The sequence below is a fragment of the Schistocerca cancellata genome, chromosome 2 (assembly GCF_023864275.1).
Source record: "Schistocerca cancellata isolate TAMUIC-IGC-003103 chromosome 2, iqSchCanc2.1, whole genome shotgun sequence".
Taxonomy (NCBI): Eukaryota; Metazoa; Arthropoda; class Insecta; order Orthoptera; family Acrididae; genus Schistocerca; species Schistocerca cancellata.
Window position 1 is genome coordinate 479,798,801 of NC_064627.1, and position 16,343 is coordinate 479,815,143.

A 16,343-nucleotide genomic window follows, 5' to 3' on the forward strand; every position below is an offset into this window, starting at 1 on the left:
ACATTCTGTTCGATTTGCTCCACATACGTTTTGAGTTCTTTTCATATTTTGTTGGTTGTTCTGTCTGAGTTGTAGGGTTTGTTGGATACTTTTTGCTGCATAATTGGTTGAAACACGATTTTAATATTTTCACAATGAATTTCTGGTTACGAAACTGATGGTTTAATCGTGTCTGCATTACATATTGTGTCGTCTGGTAAAATTTTAGTACTGTTCGTGGCATTATTAGTAGACTGAGGTCAATTTTGTAAATCGTTAGACTGTGTGGAATTTTGGAAATCAACTATGGTATTCTGGGTGTCCTGAGGCAAGTTTGTATCGCCATAGGCAAAAATGTTTGGAATCTGTAAACGGTTGCATGACTGTACTGGAAATTGTCTGATTGTTAGGAACTGATGCAGGTGCTTGCTGCATCGTTGTGTCAGTGTTCACGGCTAAATTGCAAGTAGAAATTTCGGAAATGAGATTACTGTCGGTAACCAATTTTTGTTCAGAAATAGTTCTTGTAGTACTAGAGCTACGCGATTTACTATTGGTGGCAGAACGGGGTTTGACTATTATTGCAGCAAAGACAAAAAATTTTTAAAGGGAAAATAAATCATACTTAATCGCAAATGAAATGCTGAAAGAAAAATACGCAAATGTTTAGTAAATGAAATGAGCAGATGCAATCGCAATAAACAAAAAGAAACTATAATAATGGAGAAAACCAGAGCACTGTCTACCGCGAAAATCTCAGAAAATTACGCAGAGTTCCTACTGTACAGAGCTGTTGCCAAATGAAAGTGGTTAATTTGTTTTCGTTGTATGGTAACGTACAATTGTATTTACTGATACTTTGTCTGTGTGGTAATGCGAAGTTCAACTCGTGATTAGAGAAACAGTTATGCTCGTATTTAAGGTTGTGAACCATCTCGTAATTCTTGAGAAGGATTATTTATTATTTATTTAATGGTGTCCAAACCATAGAAAACCCACATATTACATATACGCACAAATACAAATACAATACACATATGTATAAATAAAACAAACCCAAAATGGGGAGTCACATTACAATATAAAGACAAACGTAGTATATATATCATATCACGTCCCGCCAAAATTCAGCGCATTTAACTGCCACTGCCGTAGCGTTTGCCAGATCTTCTTTCCTTCACACTTCCCCCATGTTGCTGCATTCCAGGAGGTGGTCCATTGTTTGGGTCTGTCCGCACTGGCACGTGTCCGTCCCGTCTCGGTATCCCCATTTACACATGTTTACGTTGCATCTGCCCATCCCAGTTCGTAGGCGGTTGAGGGTTCTCCATAATGGCCATTTTAGTTCATTTTCAGAGGCCAATTGTTCGTTGGGTGAGATTAGAGGTGCCTGGTCTCCCGTAGGCAGTGTTGCTTGCCATTTTGACAATCTGGCCTTTTGTTTTGAGGTTTCGAGCGGTTGAACTGAGGTGAGGAAACTCCGTCTTGATTTTAGACGTGTGTGTGGAGGGTTTTGTCCGAAGATAGGATGACGCTGGTCTCGCAGCTGCTTGAGGCGCTCTGCTTCGCTTGCTATAGCTCGTCTGATGTTGGGTGGAGCTATGCCACAAAGCAAATAAAGTTGGCTAACCGGGGTGGGTCTTAGGCGTCCCGTGATTACGCGACAGGCATCGTTCAGCAGAGGATCCACTCGTTTCGCATGCGCTGATCTTTCCCAAACTGGGGCAGCGTATTCAGCAACCGAGTAGCAGAGTGCAAGTGCCGCCGTACGTAAAGTATGTGGGTCGGCACCCCATTTTGTGGAGGTGAGCTTACTCAGGAGGTTGTTTCTTGTTGATAGTTTTCCCCTGACCTTGTCTACATGATGTCTGTAAGTAAGTGTGCGATCAAGGGTGACGCCTAAATAACAAGGAGTGCTGCTGAACGCGATCCGTTGGTTGTTCCACGTGATGTTTAGGGTATGTTTGGCGTCTCGGTTTCGAAGATGGAATAGGCAGGATAATGTTTTTGCTACGTTCGGGCGTAGGCAGTTGGCTTCGTAGTATGGCGTTAGACCGTTGAGGGCATTCGTAAGGCTAATTTCTATGTCGTTAAAGTTCCGACCCTGCACGGCTATTGCAAGATCGTCCGCGTAAGCAAAGCTCCTAGACCCTGGTGCAACTGGTTGATCATTCACATATATGTTGAAAAGAGTGGGTGCGAGGACACTGCCTTGGGGTAGTCCATTTTTCTGGATACGCCATCGGCTTCGCGTCCCTCCTAAGTTTACGATGAACCGTCTGTTGCTGAGAAGAGTTGATATAACTTGTATCAGCCCGAAATCATTAGTCATAGCGTATATTTTAGTGAGCAGCAGTTTGTGATTTACAGTGTCGAATGCGGATGAGAGGTCGACAAGTACGGCTCCAGTAATTAGACGGTTCTCGTACACATGCTCTATGAACTGGGTAAGATTCAAGATCTGTCCAGTGCAAGTTTTACCAGGGTGAAACCCCGCCTGTTCCGGAATTATCTGATGATAAATATTAGGCACAAGTCGATTCGGCAGCATGCGCTCGAACACTTGTACAAGCAGCAAAGTAATGTTACCGGTTTGAAATTTTTTGGCTCGTCCGATGGTTTGCCGGGTTTTGGAATGGCTGTGACCTTGCCCTTTCTCCAGATTTTCGGGATGTTGTTTAGCCGGATACAGGTATTGAAAAGTAGGAGCAGCCAGTTTTTCGTCTTCTTGCCAAATTTAAGGATCTGTTCATTCCTAAGGTCGTCTAGTCCTGCTGCTTCGCCAGGTTTCAGAGATTTAAGTGCGGACTCTAGCTCTTCGATGGTAAATGGGCGGCTGTAGTAGTTCGTGTCACTTTCGCCATTTCTTATTGGGATGGTTTTTGCTGGAGTCTTCGTTTTCCCATTAAGAACGAGTTGGTGCGCTATTTGGTTGGCTGTTAGTCTTGGTGCTTCCGTTTGCTGCTTAGGGTCATTATTTAGCTTCTTAATTGTCTTCCAGGCAATCCGGCTAGAATGTATCATGTCTACACTTTCAATTAGATGTTGCCATTCTTCTCGGCGCTTCTCGATTAGCTGGTCGGTAAGTGAATTTGCAAGTTCAAGAGTTTCTTCAGAGACTGGGTTCTCCTCATACTTTTCCTTATATGCATCGTATAGTTGCCGGCTGTCTTTCGTTAGGCTCGGTACATACTCCGTTCTGCAGCCCCTAGGGATAGACTTTCTTGATACATTCTGGACGATTTCTATGAACTTATCGTAGTTGCTGGGTTTTGGTTCTAGAGTTTGCAGCTTTTCGTCGATTCCAATTGCGAAACCTTCCCAGTTTGCCCTCTTGAAATTAAATCTTCGTCGAATTGGAATCCGCACTGGCACCACTGCTGAAGTAACTGTGAGTTTGATGGGTCTATGTTGGGCGTGTGGAATAGGACCCAGGACATCTTTCACGCACTCAGTTACCAAGTTCTGGCTGACGAAGACGAGGTCAGGGTTGTATCCCCTTTGCCACCTGCCGCTGTTAAAAGATGGGGGAGTTTGGCGTCGTGTATGAGACAGAGTGATTCAGCATCTTCCCATGTCTCCACCTTGAGTCCGTCTTCATTAGATTCATTGTATCCCCAGCGTGTATGGTGACTATTGAAGTCACCCATTACAATACTGCCCGTAGGAAGGGGATTATTGCGCGGCAGGTCATATTCGAATGGCGTATTTGGAGGTTTATATATTAATGTTATTGTCATATGATTAGTCTCAACTCTGAGAAGTTCAATGTTGTTTTTGTCTGAAAGTTGAAACCCGTCGTAGGCTACTCCCTCCTGTATGAAAATTGCACTTCCGTATTGATCGTCAGGCCGTTCGATTGCCAGTTTCATGCCCGCAATTTTAGGTCTATTGCTGTTTGGGCCTGTAGGCATAGGACGTGACATTCGTTCGATCTGCACAAATCAGCCAGTATAACCTGTTTGGCAGGTGATAATCCCTCCACATTTATGGAGATCATAGTCAAACGTGGTCTTAAGAAGGACCGATTATGAGAGTCGTCATGCATTTTGTTCTTTCTTGTAATGGCTTGGTAGTAGCAGAATCAGTAGGACTACAAGTAGTCCTCCCAGGGCCGCGACGTGGACGCTTCTGCTGTGGATGAGCAATGCAGACGTTAATCAGAAATGCAATGTTAAATTGTATACTGCAACGGTCGTGGCGAGAGTACAATCTGTTCTGTTAAATTTAAGAAAACTATCCTGTTGGGAATAATACAAGCAATCTGACTGCGAGAAATATAAAGAACTTCAAAAAATGCCTTGTCTGAAAAGTATGTCATTGTTGAAGTGTTAATTGCATCACACGCAAATTACAAATGGCCTACCTGTTTGCTCAAAAAATAAATGCTGTGCTATTGCTATCTCCAGGCTACTGCGGCTGGTGCTGCTGCTCTGCTAGTAAAAAAATTAAACTTCAAACTACTAGCAACGCGTTGTGCAAGGCGTGCTTCAAACTATAGAGACATCAGCAAAACTACTGTGCTAATAAACTCGTTACTGCAATGATCATTGTCAATTAAAATTCCGTTACTGCGACACTCGAGAAGCAAAATCATGTATGTGAAATTTGAAGTAAACAGTCAAAGCTGACTGATGGATAAACAATAAAGTAACTGTATTAACAAAACCTTACATCACTAAGACCACATATTTTAACACTTGAAATATTAAAAATTCACTTTACATTAAGAGTGTAAGAACCTGAACAAATTCTCTTTACTTTCTTACAAACAAATATGCTATCCATCTTTGAAGAAAAATGAGTAAATCACACACTGATACGTTATCATAAAAATCTCCAGTTCTAAATCGCTGACCAAATTAATGACTATGCTTGGATGTCTCGGCAAATGCGCTATTACAGCACCTTTTGAAGACTTTTGAATGAATTCACAAAATATCTCTCCATGAATGAAAAATAATATTAGAAAATTATTGCCACCACACAGCATGGCCTAAACACATCTTACTCCATCACCCGATACAACTCGATTCCTCCTCTCTCTCTCTGTCTCTCTCTCTCTATCTCTCTCTCTCTCCCCAAGAATGCATTCCACTCACAAGCAAAGGTTCTAATAAGCGTCTCTTTGGCAGAGATGTTGCCTTCAGATGCTATTAAAACTTTACTTACCAACGAGACATCCAAAATATTAGCGAAATTACAATTTTGTAAACGTGTTTTTTTGTCAGAAAACGCCTCGGTACAGTCCAGATATGATGGCCGAAATATACATATATTTTTTGAATAACTTCGTGATGCCTTCAGCTGAGCTGCCATTCTATTTATTTCGTGTACAATTTCGTCCTTAGGCCATTTTCATGTATCATACACTGGATGCGTTAATATCACTTATGATTTAGACGTAGCAGCAAGTCATACCTCAAGAAATACTAGGCGGATTATAACTTACTTTAACGACGATTGTTTAATTGTGTGTTATGCCACGTACGTTGTTATGCCGTGTACAGTACGTCCTTGTTCCTGCGACAGCATGTAACTGTCACAATCCAAATTAGAAAACGTTTTTGTTATTTTACGAGCATGTTGCTTATGAGCAATTGTTGCAAAGTCTTATATATAAGGTCGATGACTTTAACGTACCTACACTAGGTAGATTATAATTATTTTACAGAAATTTGTTAATTAAGCTATATATGTCTTAATTATATTCAATTATCGTTCGTCACTGGAGTAAATGCGACTGTACGTAATTTCTTTAAAATAACTTGTAAATACTTGTTCTGTTATTGTAGGATCACGAAATTTTTGAATAGTTGTTACAAACATCATATCATACTTCTAAAGCCACCTAACGGTGTTTGGCAGAGGATGCTTTTTGTACTATTAACTGAGCAATCCAACCCTGTTCCACTCACGAATAGCGCGTGGGGATAATGATGGTCGGTAAGCGTCTGTATTTGCTCTAATTTCTCGAATTTTCTCCTTATGGTCGCTACGCGAGACGTATGTGGGGGGAAGTAATATACTGTCCGACCCTTCTCGGAAGTGCTTTCTCGAAATTTCAATAACAAATCTCCGTGATGCACAACGTCTCTCTTGTAACACCTGCCAGTGGAGTTTGTTGAGTATCTCCTTAAAGCTCTCGCGCCGACTATACGATCCCTCGACGAGACGTGCCACTCTACGTTGAATCTTTTCTATTTCTTCTATCAGTCCTACGTACTAGGGATCCCACACAGATGAACAATACTTAATAATCGGTCGAACAAGCGACTTATAAGCCACTTCATTCGTGGATGAGTCACATTTCCTTGAGATTCTTTCTATGAATCTGTGTCTGGCATCTACCTTTCACACAATTTATTTTATATGGTCATTCCACGGAAGGTCGCTCTCAGATATTTTACGGCAGATACTGTTATCAGCGGTTTGTCGTCAATAATGTAGCTAAACACTACTGGATTTCTTTTCCTGTGTAAGCGCAATATGTTACATTTATTTACTTTCAGAGCCTGCACCATTCATCAATTCTCTGGAGGTCGTCCCGCAAATCGTTACTGTCTTCTGGCATTGCTGCTTCGTTATAGACAAAAAAAATCATCTGCGAACAGCCTTAGAGAGCATCTGAAGCTTTCTACTAGATCATTTATATACATTGTAAACAGTAATGATCCTGAAACTTCCTGGCAGCTTAAAACTGTGTGCCCGACCGAGACTCGAACTCGGGACCTGCCAGGAAGTTTCATATCAGCGCACACTCCGCTGCAGATTGAAAATCTCATTCTGGAAACATCCCCCAGGCTGTGGCTAAGCCATGTCTCCGCAGTATCCTTTCTTTCAGGAGTGCTAGTTCTGCAAGGTTCGCAGGAGAGCTTCTGTAAAGTTTGGAAGGTAGGAGACGAGATACTGGCAGAAGTAAAGCTGTGAGTAGCCGGCGTGAGTCGTGCTTCGGTAGCTCAGATGGTACAGCACTTGCCCGCGAAAGGCAAAGGTCCCGAGTTCGAGTCTCGGTCGGGCACACAGTTTTAATCTGCCAGGAAGTTTCATATCAGCGCACACTCCGCTGCAGAGTGAAAATCTCATTCTAGTAATGATCCTATCACGCGTGACTGGGGTACTCCGGAAATTACCATTACATTTGTCAATTTTGTCCGTTAAGAGCGGCAGGTTTGAGTTCTGTCTGCAAGGAAGTCTTGAATCCAGTCGCAAGTCTGCTCCGATACTCGATAAGTTCGATTTTTTTTCACTATACTGCAGTGCGCGACGGTATCAAATGCTTTCCTGAAGTCAAGAAACACGACATCAACCTGAGCGCCATTGTCTACGGCACTGTGGATCTCATGAAGGAACAGAGTGAGCTGAGTTTCGCAGGATCTCTGCGAATTCCATGTTGATTTTTATAGAGGAGATTTTCCTTCTCCAACAACGTCATAATCCTTGAGCGTAAAACATGTTCGATAATTCTACAACGTCAAACGATTCAGGTCTATAATTATCCTTGGATACTCCTTCAGTTTACTAAATTCATATTAACCTTTTCTATCTCTGATCTGCGACGACACTGCTTCCAGCCGTTTGAGGACAGCAGCCAATTCTGCTTGTTTCCGCTCACAACAAGCACAGTCTTAGCCATATCGTAGTGTGTAAAAACAGATATAGGACCTCAAATGGCGCTACTGAGATCGGAATGTGCGCAAAACATAACGAGGGGAATAAAGAAACAATAAAAACTGGTCTGCAGGTTTCTCACCATCCCGTGAGACGGCAAGTTCTTAAACACAAATAAAGTTCTCTACTGAAGTGGCTGTATCTACAGTTACGTCTTACTAGATACCCTGCCTATCCGACGCTAATGCACGCGATAAGTATGCCGACTAGAATGCACTGATCTAAACTGTATGCTGTGTACTAGCACGAAATTGAAACATAGTGGCGTGACGTGGCGATCTGGTGGCGGGAAAATTACACTACGAAGCCGCCATACACAAGGATGTGCAACAAGATTTACGCAACAACAAACACTACAGTAATTTTTTAACCACTAGTCTACACAGTAAAATACACAGGTATATTTCACTTCTTTGCAGAAGCACTTGAAAAAACAACTAAATTAAATTGCTGTGTGCCAGAGAACTGCTGCTCTGCTACCACTGCTGATGCGTCTAATCAGCTCGGCTCGACTTATGTATAAAATCGATCACAGTATTCTAACGACACAGTACTGAAAACTGTAAGTATCGAATAAAACCTGCTTCATGGTTGCGTGATCGCAGAACAGTCATATGTTTTAATGAGAACAGCGATAAGTACACAGTTAATGTTTCTATAATGTGTCGTCGTAAAACTGGTAAAAAGTTGTGTAGGAATTTTGTTCATTTAGAGCTCTGTCTGATTGGTCTTTTAGAAGGATGTAAATTTCAGTTTCTTCCATCACATCCATGACTTTGCCTTTCTGTAACTTACGTAATGTTTGTAATGATTCATCTACACTCCTGGAAATTGAAATAAGAACACCGTGAATTCATTGTCCCAGGAAGGGGAAACTTTATTGACACATTCCTGGGGTCAGATACATCACATGATCACACAGACAGAACCACAGGCACATAGACACAGGCAACAGAGCATGCACAATGTCAGCACTAGTACAGTGTATATCCACCTTTCGCAGCAATGCAGGCTGCTATTCTCCCATGGAGACGATCGTAGAGATGCTGGATGTAGTCCTGTGGAACGGCTTGCCATGCCATTTCCACCTGGCGCCTCAGTTGGACCAGCGTTCGTGCTGGACGTGCAGACCGCGTGAGACGACGCTTCATCCAGTCCCAAACATGCTCAATGGGGGACAGATCCAGAGATCTTGCTGGCCAGGGTAGTTGACTTACACCTTCTAGAGCACGTTGGGTGGCACGGGATACATGCGGACGTGCATTGTCCTGTTGGAACAGCAAGTTTCCTTGCCGGTCTAGGAATGGTAGAACGATGGGTTCGATGACGGTTTGGATGTACCGTGCACTATTCAGTGTCCCCTCGACGATCACCAGTGGTGTACGGCCAGTGTAGGAGATCGCTCCCCACACCATGATGCCGGGTGTTGGCCCTGTGTGCCTCGGTCGTATGCAGTCCTGATTGTGGCGCTCACCTGCACGGCGCCAAACACGCATACGACCATCATTGGCACCAAGGCAGAAGCGACTCTCATCGCTGAAGACGACACGTCTCCATTCGTCCCTCCATTCACGCCTGTCGCGACACCACTGGAGGCGGGTTGCACGATGTTGGGGCGTGAGCGGAAGACGGCCTAACGGTGTGCGGGACCGTAGCCCAGCTTCATGGAGACGGTTGCGAATGGTCCTCGCCGATACCCCAGGAGCAACAGTGTCCCTAATTTGCTGGGAAGTGGCGGTGCGGTCCCCTACGGCACTGCGTAGGATCCTACGGTCTTGGCGTGCATCCGTGCGTCACTGCGGTCCGGTCCCAGGTCGACGGGCACGTGCACCTTGCGCCGACCACTGGCGACAACATCGATGTACTGTGGAGACCTCACGCCCCACGTGTTGAGCAATTCGGCGGTACGTCCACCCGGCCTCCCGCATGCCCACTATACGCCCTCGCTCAAAGTCCGTCAACTGCACATACGGTTCACGTCCACGCTGTCGCAGCATGCTACCAGTGTTAAAGACTGCGATGGAGCTCCGTATGCCACGGCAAACTGGCTGACACTGACGGCGGCGGTGCACAAATGCTGCGCAGCTAGCGCCATTCGACGGCCAACACCGCGGTTCCTGGTGTGTCCGCTGTGCCGTGCGTGTGATCATTGCTTGTACAGCCCTCTCGCAGTGTCCGGAGCAAGTATGGTGGGTCTGACACACCGGTGTCAATGTGTTCTTTTTTCCATTTCCAGGAGTGTATATTAGGTTTATTCTGGTTGGTGTCTTTTAAGTGTGTAGCAAAGGTGGAAGGGCTATTGTCGCTTACTGTCGTGAGATCTTTAAATCGTCTGCTAACTTTACTTCCTGTTTGTCTAATATAAAATTCTGAGCATTATTTATAGTTAATTTTGTGGATTCCTGTTTCGTAAACCAATGACAACAGACATAATCATCTACAACCAATCAAAGCTCCTGAGAGCACACAAGCCCGCATCTCTTCATTCTATGATGCACAGACTTATCAACGCACCAGTGAAGAAAAAAAAAACTGAAAAAGAATTACATATACTCCGAATCGTGGCTGTAAATAATGGTTATCCTAAAGACTTAGCGGACACTTCAATCACAAAGAAAACTTACCAATTCCGTAGATGAAATAAATTTATCAGAGACACAAACGAGCAACAGAAAAATAAAGCTTTTTTGTGGCCATATATAGGTATTGTTCAAGACAAAATTATTCAATGTTTCAAGGATACAGTACTATACAATGGCTACAGGAGCACCAACAGTCTGCAACGGTTATTGAGACATTTACCACGGAAATGAGAGACTTTTTCTCAACTAGGAATCTACAAAATTAAATTTGAAGAATGCTCAAAATTTTATGTTGGGCGTACAGAAAGGAAAGTTAGCACAGATTTAAAAAACACACGACAATAAGCGACAATAACCCAGCCACCTTTACTGCGCGTTTAAAAAAAATCACAAAATACCAAATGTAGATAAATTGCTACAAATATTACAACAAGATAAAATTGTGGATATAATGGAAGAAATTGAAATTTACATCCATGTAAATGACCAGTCAGGCGGTGTTTTAAATCAACAAAAAGACCTGCGAAATGAAAATTCCTAGACAACTTTTTACCAGTTCTACGACGAAGCATTATAGAACCGTAGAAGGTATAATTATCGCTGTTGTTGTTGTGGTCTTCCGTCCGAAGACTGCTTGGATGCAGCTCTCTACGCTACTCTTTCCTGTGCAATCCTCTTCTCTCCTTTAACTACTGCAACCTACATCCTTCTGTATCTGCTTACAGTATTCATCTCTTGGTCTCCCTCCACAATTTTTACACAACACTTTCCTCCAGTACTAAATTGGTGATCCCTTGATGTCTCAGAATGTTTCCTATCAACCGATCCCTTTTTTTAGCCAAGTTGTGCCACATATTTCTTGTCTTCCTAGTTCAGCTCAGTACCTCCTCACTAGTTACGTGATTTACCAATCTCACCTGCCGCATTCTTTTATAGCACCAAATTCCGAAAGCTTCTGTTCTCTACTTGTCTAAACTGATTGTCGCCCATGTTTCATTTCCGTACATGCCCACACACCAGACAAATACCTTCAGAAAAGGCTGCCTAACACTTAAGTCTATATTCGACGTCAGCAAATTTCTCTTCTTCAGAAACGCTCTTCTTGCCATTTCCAGTCAACATTTTACATCCCCTCTACTTCGGCCGTCATAACTTATTCTGCTGCCCGAATAGCAAAACTCATCTACTAATTTAAATGTCTCGTTCCCAATCTGATTTCTTCAGTATCACCTGATTTAATTCGACTACTTTCCATTATTTTTGTTTTGCTTTTCTTGATGATCATCTTACACACCCCTTTCAAGACACTATCCATTACGCTCAACTGCTCTTTTAAGTCCTTTACTGTCTGTAACCGGATTGGAATGTCAGCGGCAAACCTCAAAGTCTTTATGTCTTCTCCCTGAACTTTAATTCCTAATCTAATTTTTTTCTTTTGTGTCCTTTAATACTTGGTCAATGTACGAGCTGAATAATGACGGGGATGGGCTGCAATCTCGTCTCACTCCGTCCTCAATCAGTGCTTCCCTTTCATGCCCTCGACTCTTTTAACTGCCGTCTGGTTTCTGTACAAGTTGTAAATAGCCTTTCGTTTCCTGTATTTTACCCCTGCTACGACTAAAATTTCAGAGAATGTGTTACACTCAACACGGTAAAAAGCTTTCTCTAGATCTAGAAATTCTGTATTTCTCTTCCCCGACGTCAACTTCTACCAGTTTCTCCATTCTTTTTTCAAAATTCATGTTAGTATTTTGCAATTTAATCTGATAGTTCGATAATGTTCACATCTGTCAGCACTTGCTTTCTTTGGAACTGGAATTATTACATTCTTTCTGATGTCTGAGGGTATTTCGTCTGTTTCATACATCTTTCTCACCAGACGAAAGAGTTAAGTCATGGCTGGCTCTCCAAAGGCTATTGGTAGTTCTGAGGGAAAAAAACTCACTGGGCTTTGTTTCGACTTAGGTCTTTCAGCGCTCTTGCAGTATCACATCTCCCGTCTCATTTTCATCTACGACCTTTCCAGATTATATAATGTTGCCTTCAAGGTCATGTCCTTTGTATACAACCTATATATACTCCTTCACCTTTCGTCTTTCCCTTCTTTGCTTGGGACTGCTTTTCCATCTGAATTCTTGATATTCGTACAGCTGCTTCTCTTTTCTCCAAATGCCTCTTAATTTTTCTGTGGGCGGTGTCTATCTTTCCCCAAGTGAGAAATGATTCTAAATCCTTACGTTTGTCAGCTATCTATCCCTGTTTAATTATTTTACTTTTCCTGTCAATCTCATTTTTTAGACGTTTGTATTCCCTTCCGTCTGCTTCGTATGCTGCATTTTTATATTTTCTCCTATATCAATTAAATTCAGTATCTCCTGTGTTATCCAAGTGTCTTCCACTAGACCTTGTCTTTTTACCTATCCTCTGCTGCCTTCACTATCTCATCTCTTAAAGTTACCCATTCGTCTTTTACTGTATTCCTTTCTACTTTTCTAGTCAATCGTTGCCTAATGCTCCCTCTGAAACTTTCAGCAACCTATGGTTCTTTCAACTTATTCAGGTCCCTTTTCCTTAATTTTCTACCTTTTTGCAGTTTCATTAGTTTTAATCTACACGTCACACCCAATAAGTTATGGTCAGAGCCCACATCCGCCGCTGGAAATGTCTTGGAATTTAAAATCTGTTCCCAAAATCTCTGTCTTACCATTATACGATCAATTTGAAACCTTCCAGTGTCTCCAGGTGTCTTCCAGGTATATAACCTCTTTTCATAATTCTTAAACCAATCGTAAGCGATGATTACTAGGTACAAAATTCTGCCAGGCGGTTTCCTCTTTCATTCCTCTCCTCGAGTCCACACTCACCTTTAATTTTTCCTTCTTTTCCTTTTCCTATTATCGAATTCCAGTTCCCCATCAAAACTAAATTTTGATCTTCCTTAACTACCCGAATAATTTTTTTATATAATCATACATTTCTTCAATCTTTTCATCGTTTGCTGAGCTGTTGGCATATAAAGTTGTACTGCTGTGGTGGGTGTGGGCTTCGTGTCTCTCTTGGCTACGATAATGCTTTGCCTATACTGTTGATAGTAGCTTACCCACATTCTTTTTTCTTATTTATTATTAAACCCACTCCTGAGTTACCCCTATTTAGTTTTGTATTTATAACCCTGCTCTGTCCCTTCTACTATAAATTTCTCTTTTTGAACATTCTAACTTACTTCCCCTGTTATGGAATCTAACATTCCACGCTCCGATCCGTAAAAAGCCAGTTTTTTCTCCTCTGATGGCGACATTCTCCTGAATACATTAAATGTATTTGCAATTGCTAAAATGGACAACCATTAGCTGTAGGATGGATTGACGACAGTAAAAATTTGTGCCGGATCGGGACCCGAACGCGGATTTCAGTATAACACAGGTACTGCGATATCGGATTTATTCGCCGACACCGTGCAAACCTTTCAAGTAAAATGCCTCTCCTGTACGGAAATATATGTACTGGTTGGTGACATATATAACTTTGGATCTGACCGTGAGTCATTTCGGATAGCCAACTGGTAAGGCGACCACTTACTATAAGCGAGAAATCCGGTTTCGCGTCCCGATTCGGGAACTTTGGTTAGTAATTCACAAAAACACGGAATATCGTACTCTCCTAAGTAGTTTCAGCTCGGGGATCCGAATCGGGAACTATTTTACCTCCTAATATTTTACCCAAGTGGACGCCATCATCTTTTAATTGTGCAATAGGGTTGCACGCCCTCGGGAAACATTACAGTTGTAGTTTCTCCTTGGTTTCAACCGTTCGGAGTACCAACACAGCAAAGGCGTTTTGGTTGATGTTACAAGGCCAGATCAGTCAGTCATCCAGATTCTTGCCTCTCAAAGTACCGAAATGTCTGCTACCTCTCTTCAGGAACCACACGTTTGTCTGGCCTCACAAAAGATAGATCTCCGCTGTGGTTGCACCTACGATATGGCTATGTGTATCACCGTGGCACGCAAGCTACCACCCCACGGCAAGGTCCATGGGTCATGGGAGGAATTATCGCAATATTCATTCATAAATCTGACTATAATATGAAAGGCTACGCCATCATAAAGCTGGTTTTACTCGATTGTCGTAGTTTTCAGTATTGTTTCATTAGAGTGCTGTAGTAGATTTTATGTATAAGATCTTTGCAACAACTACTGAAAAGTGACGTGATATCACAGTAACAGAACAAATATTTAGAAGTTATTTCAAAGAAGTGAAATACAGTCATATTTACACCAATGATGAACGATAATTAAATATAACTGAGAAATGAAATAATCATATGGCTGGAAGGCCCCATCCGGGGAAGTTTGGCCGTCGGTTGCAAGTCTTATTTCAGTCGACACCACACTGGGCGACTTGCGCGTCGGTGATGATGATGATAACACAACACACAATTCATTAGCGGAGAAAATCTCCAGTCCGATCGGGAATCGAACCCGGGCCCTCTGCATGGTAAGAAAACACGTTATCATCAGTTAAGCACGCGAACATAATTGAGAAGAATGACATATATGCTCAATTAACAAATGTCTGTGAAATAATTACAATCTTCCTAGTGATAAGTACGATAAAATTTTCGACCTTATGTATAAGGCTTTGCAAATGCTCAAAGACAATGCGCTCCTAAAATAACGAAAAGCTATTTCTATTTAGTGACAATTACAGGCAGTCGTGGTAGCAAGGACGTACATGGCATAATATACCATTAAAGAATCGCCCATAAAGTATGTCATAATCTGTCTAGTATTTACTGAGATGTGACTTATTCCTGCGTTAAAGCTGTAAGTGGTGCTAATGCATCCAATGTATAATGCTGCCCTTTTAGATACCTAAGGCTGAAATTACAGAGTCGTACATGAAATAAAAGAGAATGGCAGTTGAAGGCATCACGAAATCACTCAAAAAATTCATCGCAGCTGCAGACCCTATTGCAGTAAAGATTATAGGATGAAATATTGTTTACTACAAATACTCGTATATTCCGATGTCTCCCTCATCATAGCCCAAAGCCATGTAAGGGCCTGCTATTTATTCTGCCTCTAGCTATCAGTTAACGGGGGTAGGTCCATAAATGTTTTTGGTGACCTGAAAAATGCTTCAAAATTGATCACTTCTTGCTACCTACCGTTACCGTCCGCCTTTCATGTTGATGTTCTGAATATGTCTTCACAATTCTACTCTGAGATGGTCGATATAATCAGACTTGTGCCGAAGACAACTGTAGAAATACACTTAAAATCCAAATAAATTGCCCTTTTGTTTTGGCGTACGAGACACACACTCGGAGAACAAAAGTTTCGCAATTAGTTCCTAATTGTTCACAAATGAACATAACAATTCATAAATACTCGAAGAACAAACACTTTGCAACTAGTTCCTAATTGTTCACAAATTAAAATAACAGTTCATACATGTGATATTACACAGTGCATCACAAAATTGTAGTTACAACATCGAAAGTTACGGTTATGTTGATGAATGTATTTGCTCGCCTTAAAAGGGGAATTTCGATGAAAATCTTCGACTAATAGAGACAACAAAATTATTTACTTCGTTGCGGATTATTATGGACGACACGCGACATACCTGAAAGCGTCTAGTTTCCTGAGAGGTAAGATCACATTCTCAGTATGTTTAAGTTATTACCTCCGCTCTACATGTAAACTTTTAACATTCAATCATATATTCATTGCCTGAAAATTTAGCTGCACTTCACGAATAATTGCGGAAAAAAGGACACAGACATGCTAAAAGCCCATTCGCCAAAAAAAAGACCGTAGAAGACGTAGGTTGAGCGACTAAATAACGCTAGACAGAAGTGGCGAAACTTACCCCACATGTGCAAGAATATGTTGGTCGTAGGCTATGGATATTGTATATTTTCCAATGTTTCAAGTTATTCGATTCTTACTGATATGAATGTGTATGGCGTTTGTCATTTGCGCTTAAAAACTGTTGTTTGTATGATTTTGGTGGAACACTCATGTGTAATCGTTTCTTCTGTTATCAACATATTATTGAAAACTGAGCGTGAGAGACATTACTCGTATAGTACACATTATATAA

At 41.9% G+C, this 16,343-nt stretch overlaps 1 protein-coding gene across 1 annotated transcript in view; it reads right to left on the reverse strand.

The window, feature by feature from the left end:
* LOC126155401 (chymotrypsin-like elastase family member 1) overlaps positions 1-16,116 on the reverse strand; it is a 129,059-nt gene extending 112,943 nt beyond the window's left edge. The window contains exon 1 of the mRNA XM_049916225.1: positions 16,110-16,116. Coding sequence (XP_049772182.1) covers positions 16,110-16,116 — 7 coding nt within the window. The remainder of the gene's footprint in view (positions 1-16,109) is intronic.
* Positions 16,117-16,343: the final 227 nt, after the last annotated feature.